A 6,000-nucleotide genomic window follows, 5' to 3' on the forward strand; every position below is an offset into this window, starting at 1 on the left:
AAAGCTGGAAACAAAAGTGAGGTCCAACAATACAAACTCTGTGTGAGTGTGAGCTCGGGAGCAGCCAACCAGAGATTTCCCACCGCAAGAACAAAACCTGCGGCTTCCTCCTCCTGCATGACTGCTCCTCAATGTCCCCCAACCCCTCCCACCCCTCTTCATCAGGACTCCTCCTCCTCACCCAGGAGGAGCTGCTTCACTCCCGCTGTGACGGTTTGTCCTTTAAGAGACTCTGAGCAGGCCAAATCCTGACTTCCTTTGAAAAGACACGACCTGGACAACACTATACATGTGTAGTGAGTGACGGTCCAAATCTATAGAACGAGGTCATGTGACGCTCACTTAATACCTGAGGTTGCAGACGCTGCAACCAAAGAAAACTCCATTTTAATTTCATTTAGGATTTTAACATCCAACATCTTCCTTTCACTACAAAGTTCTTCTTTGTTTGAAGGACATAAACATACACAATGAAATTCTCCACCACCAACACCGTCAGGGGGCCATCTCTTTGCAACAAAACTGACTCTGAAGCAAGAGCTGTGGGCCATTTTCACACATGAGCTCCTGACAACGTCAGAGGAATCAGGTCGGGACATTGTCTGATGTTTCCCTTTCACACGTGTAGCCACACAGCAGGAGAAAGTGCACGCCCGACACGTTCTCACTTCTCAAAGTACACTACTTCCTAAGTAGAGACTCCATTAGCTTGCTGTGATTTGACCAATTACCTGCTCTATTCTCACAGGATTAGGTGAACCACGACAGACTTTAGACGACCCAAGTTGGAAGACCACCGAAGACCATTTATATTTCTGTTAAGGTGTCTAGAAAAATTAAGATTTGCAGTACATGTGTTGAAACCCCCCCCCAAAAACCCCGTCTTCACCCAGAAGAATAGCAGATGCTTCGAATCCCAAATGGACTAGTTGTTATATAGCACTTTTCTTCTGTACTGGAGCACTCACCATCCACACATGCACTTTTTTCTTTACCTAAGTGCTTTCACACTCTGACAAACGCAACATAGATCAACTGGGGGTACCAGGAAGACTTTGGCATGCAGACTGGAGCAGAATGGGAACAGAATGATGTACTCAGAGCTTAACATCATTCACTCATGAAGACATGAAGAGATGGAATCACAATGACAAAGCCTGAATCCACAGAAGAACTGTGGCAAGTTTTCCAAAGGTTTAAGAACCAAATATTAACTCAATAAATCAAAACTGTTCTATGCATAAGTTTTTAAAGCATCCTCACTTTCCTTTTATTACCTCGTACTTCTGCTCAGGACTGTTTAGGACATTTCCAGAGCGAACATAAGTAAAGTTCAAGTAGTAAAACTCAGTTTTTCCTCAGAAAGCCTCAGAGGACAGCGATGAAAAATATTTCCCTGAGCTGTTTTATGATCGAGGTGGAGCTCCAGCACTCACGCTTCACCTTCTGCCTGTTTCAGCCGCCAGAAATCAGAAAACACACGTTTCCCATCCGACGCCTACCCAGCCATGATGTCCTCTGAGGCTCCCTGATGCCAAAAACACACCGACGCCCTAGATATGTGACATGGTTTCACAGGGGAAACCTTATTTGAAAAATGACGGGAGGATGAAGAATCCAGAGAGGGATACAGAGAGGAGGAAGCCGAATGAGTTCCTTCCTCCGCTGAGACAGATGTGATGGCTTCAGCAGATGTGTTTCACTACAAAAAGAGATTTTACGTTGACTTAAATCATTCTGTCTTTCTCTGCATTAATCGGGTTTCTGGATGATGTAGGGAAAAAAGGAGGTTTCCTCCAAGATTTTCAGGATTAATATCAAACCTCCTTTTAACACATTTGCAATTTTAATAGAAAAAAAACTACAATTTTTCCATGTAGACAAACACAATTGTTTTCACACATAAAAAATTGTTTATTGGTTTTGATGAGTAATACACCATCTTTGAAAAAACTGCAGTAGTCTTGCAAGGCTCCAGAGGGAGCTGAAGAAATCTGAGCAAACAATTTGAAGACAGTTAAAATAAATGTAGAGGCTTGGAGCTTACAGGCTACATTAGATAATTAAATAAAATAAACTTCATTGCATCATTAGAGGCACTGCAGCCAACATCTGGATTACAATGGTACCATCGAGTTTGACCAACATGTAGCTCTTCAAAGCAGGAATGTTGAGTAGGATTATCAAAAAACTCTGATATTAATTGATACTAATAAACGGATGAGATACTTATTTGCAGAAGTATTAACGCACAACATCACACACCATGCTACAGACAAGCAGGCACACAGCCCCTCCCCTCACTAACAGCTGAAGCTGTTGATCTTCACGACACAGAACAAATGTCATGAGCAATTTCGGGAGGTCCGTAAAGTATTAAAGACACATCGTAAATGCAACCGTTAGTCTGACAGCCACATTAGCCATCTGTTAAGTTAGCAGCTAGGAGCTAAAAATAAAACGATAAGGAGCCTTAAAGTCGTGCCCATCTGTAATGTTTAAAGTCTGTAAAGTCTACCAGCAAAAAAGACAACAGCATCCTGCCTTAAAAAAAAACCCAAAAACTATTTAAGCAGCAACTGATACCACTGAAAATGGTATTCAGTATTTTCCAGGATATCTGTATCGAGTGATTTATATTATATATCTAGTTATTTATAATCACCTCTGTTAATCCGTGATATTCATTATTGAGCAATTCATATATATTGTTCATATTTCCTAAATTTCTTAAATCTGTAACATATTGTATTGTTAAATAGTCCAGTCTGTTTCTGTTACTGGTATTTATAATGGTGCAACTGTAACCCAGATAATTTCCTTAGGGATTAATAAAGTATGCTGATTCTTATTCAGATTCTGATAACCCTAACAAAAAAAGAGAGTACTATCTGCAAATGTTTCAGGACCAGAGACTGGGTATGAAAGATTTAGGTAGCCATAGTGACATCACCCATTGGCTTAAGACTGTGTTTTGACGCCTCAAAGTTTGGGTTTTTCTGGTGCTTTTCTGCTTTCACCAGCCAGAAGTTACCAGATTTGATCAAAAAGCCTCAGTCCCAAGGTATCAGCTAGCACTGGCAAGCTGGGTTAGCTAGCTGCACCCATTAACAGACACAAAGATACCTGTTAATTAAGAGATTAATGAAATACTAAGATTTTACTCACAAAAACTGAATCTCAGACTTATTGCGTGCTCTGTACCATAAAGTAAGCCAGAATATTAGTCTGATTAAAAAATACTCTACAAGGCACCAATATCTTGAACACAGGGTAGATATACAGCTCAGTGACACTAGGTGAGGTCTGGCATTCACAACCTGTACCTGGACACATGATAATCAAAGCAGCCATGTCCCTAACAAAGGAATGATTCCCAGTCTGTTCCTGATATAGCTTTATTATTTAGTACAACACAAAGGTATCAATATTCTGCTGGAAGTGGAAAATGTTGGATAAGTGCATCCTTACATCATCCATGTCACTGGACTGTGGGAAGAAGGTGGAGTGTTTGAAACCAAGAGGTCATTAAAATGACACTTGATAAATACATCTATCCTGAATCAGGAGCCTTTTCCTGCATGATGCTGACACGTAAAACTAGCACACAGTCAAAAACACACACAGGCAGCTCTAATAACCTCACACCTGTAGAATAGCAGGCCCTCACACCCCCATCCAGCAGCCTTTGAAGTGTGTGTGAAAGGAGAGGAAGCAGAAGAAGAGAGGGGGAGGTGGCAGACTGCGTGTGTGTGTGTGTGTGTGTGTGTGTGTGTGTGTGTGTGTGTGTGTGTGTGTGTGTGTGTGTGTGTGTGTGTGTGTGTGTGTGTGTGTGTGTGGAGGGGGGGGGATATTGCAGGAAGGAATGTTTCAGCAGAGTAAACAGTGTGAAGCTTCCTGTAGAAAACACTTCAAAGCCGAAGAGGAAACCAGGATAACACACAGACACACACACATACGGAGAGTGAGCGTATCAAAGGCATGTAGGACTCATCTATCAACATAGGAAAATTAAAACCTGCAGAGTGGACACACATGCAACCAGAGAAACTTTTATTTCACTTAAAAAACACGGAAACAAAAAACTGTTTCTTAACACTTCATTATAGAGTTATTATTTTATGGAAGATAAACTGACAAGTATATTTGAACTTCAATTTCTCCGTTGTGAGAGGTTGCTTATCTTTTCTGTCATATATGACAGTAACTAGAGTATATGATCAGTGTAAATAATAGTCAGTCAACACTAAAAAAAAACCTGAAGACGTCACATTTGGCACTCTTGGCAACTTTAATGAGCCAAATTTAAAATAAATGACTGAAAAATTGAGATGGGTTTACAGATTAACTGGCAATGATTGAAACTTATCAGTTAATCTTAGTTTAGCTTAGTCTGTGCTCCCTGACCTGTTGGTGTGATTCAGAGAAAGAAAAAAAAATTAAGATTTGAAAGAAATAACTATGGACAACTCTTCACTGCCTTTATCAAATTTTCTATATTTAGTTGTTTAATTATTTAATAGTGCAGCCTAAGCATATGATACAATTTTACTCGGCCAAAAACAACAAATGTTCAATGTTGAATCATCAACTGCAGGACCTTAAGTCTAATGGCCACAAAATCTACCCTTTTCGGTAATAAAGAAAACCCAACACAAACGTGAGGTCCTTGGGATCTTTGAAATAAACTAACATTTATGATGCTTAAAATCATTACAGAGAGGAGGAGAAAACAAGCCTGAGGATAGAAACTATAGAAATTCCCACAAATGAAAAATCTCTGAGACTTGTTCTTTTCACGTTGCAGTGAGATTCATGCACACTGGCCTTTACGGAATCTAGAGACTTATTCTGAACTGGCACAGACCAAACACTGGTTCATTCATGGCCAAAAGCAAGGCTGCTGTGAAGTACAAAAGCAGGACAAGCGTTTGGAGGCGGTGGGTCAGCTCACATATTCCTGTTTTCCACATCAATTGCTTTTAAAAGATTACACAAAAGGCAGGAAATCAGCTTTACGACCTACGATAATTTACAGGGCCTGCAAATATCGCCTCGACTTTGGCTGTTGGGGTTAGAGTTTTAACCAAGTGATGTGCACTTTGTAGCATTACATAAATGCCGAACAGAACAAGGGAACACCAAACACTGACAAATAATAATTTAAGGATATTAAGACTTGCCACAAAGCGGCAAAACTTATATCGACAATATGTTTAAAGCGTTTTGGTTAAAAGCAGAAAAATACACGTTCAACTCGGCAAACACGACACATAAATATCATTAATAAGTTTTATTTTATAAACTTTAAAACACCCCCCTTGCTATCTCTTTGAATTACGCTACCAACCAGACAGGAGATTAGGAAAAGGATAATAGTGTCAAGCTAATAAAATCATTTTTATTTTATTATATGCCGAATTAAACATGATATCAGACTCATTCAGAAAATATCTGAAGTTGCTTATGAGGGGACTGCAAATTTCCAATAAAAGGAGAAAAAGATAAATAAATTCTTGTTACAACGGAGTTTGGTCCGCAGCCTTACGCAAAAGACCTGCAGCTAGAACCCCGCAGACAGACAGGTAAAGGTAACGCAACCTGAGATTAAAAACACAGCAAATTAAATAAAAAGCGAGCATAACTGTAACTTCACACGTGAATGTGTTAAACTGGCGGCTTATTCATCAAGAACCTGACTGCATATACTGCAGAAGTGACATAAAAACACGACCGTCTCCGAAAACGGAACTTTTTGGACACTTGAGACGTCGCAGCGACAGCTTTAACGAAAAGTCGCTGAACACCGCGGAGAAAGTTTAATTCTGTGTTTTACCTTAAACCCGCATCGATCCTGATTCGCTCTTCTGGTGCCCGATGTCGTAGATCCACATGGGAAATATAAAAGCAGGTATAAACCGCAGAGAGAGATGAAGAAACTCTGAGGGGCCGCCATTCCTCCCTCAAGTCTGAACAACTCTGAGAGCGAGGAGGAGAGGA

At 40.2% G+C, this 6,000-nt stretch overlaps 1 protein-coding gene across 2 annotated transcripts in view; it reads right to left on the bottom strand.

The window, feature by feature from the left end:
• The window catches only part of il17rd (interleukin 17 receptor D), a 32,823-nt gene extending 26,823 nt beyond the window's left edge, over positions 1 to 6,000 (bottom strand). Inside the window, exon 1 of one of the 2 annotated variants that reach the window (XM_031733527.2) lies at positions 5,837 to 6,000. In XM_031733527.2, the coding sequence (XP_031589387.1) occupies positions 5,837 to 5,956 (120 nt within the window). In that variant the 5' untranslated portion in view covers positions 5,957 to 6,000. The remainder of the gene's footprint in view (positions 1 to 5,836) is intronic. The other variant, XM_031733525.2, reaches the window with a different exon arrangement.

This window comes from Oreochromis aureus, linkage group 5, assembly GCF_013358895.1.
Source record: "Oreochromis aureus strain Israel breed Guangdong linkage group 5, ZZ_aureus, whole genome shotgun sequence".
NCBI lineage: Eukaryota > Metazoa > Chordata > Actinopteri > Cichliformes > Cichlidae > Oreochromis > Oreochromis aureus.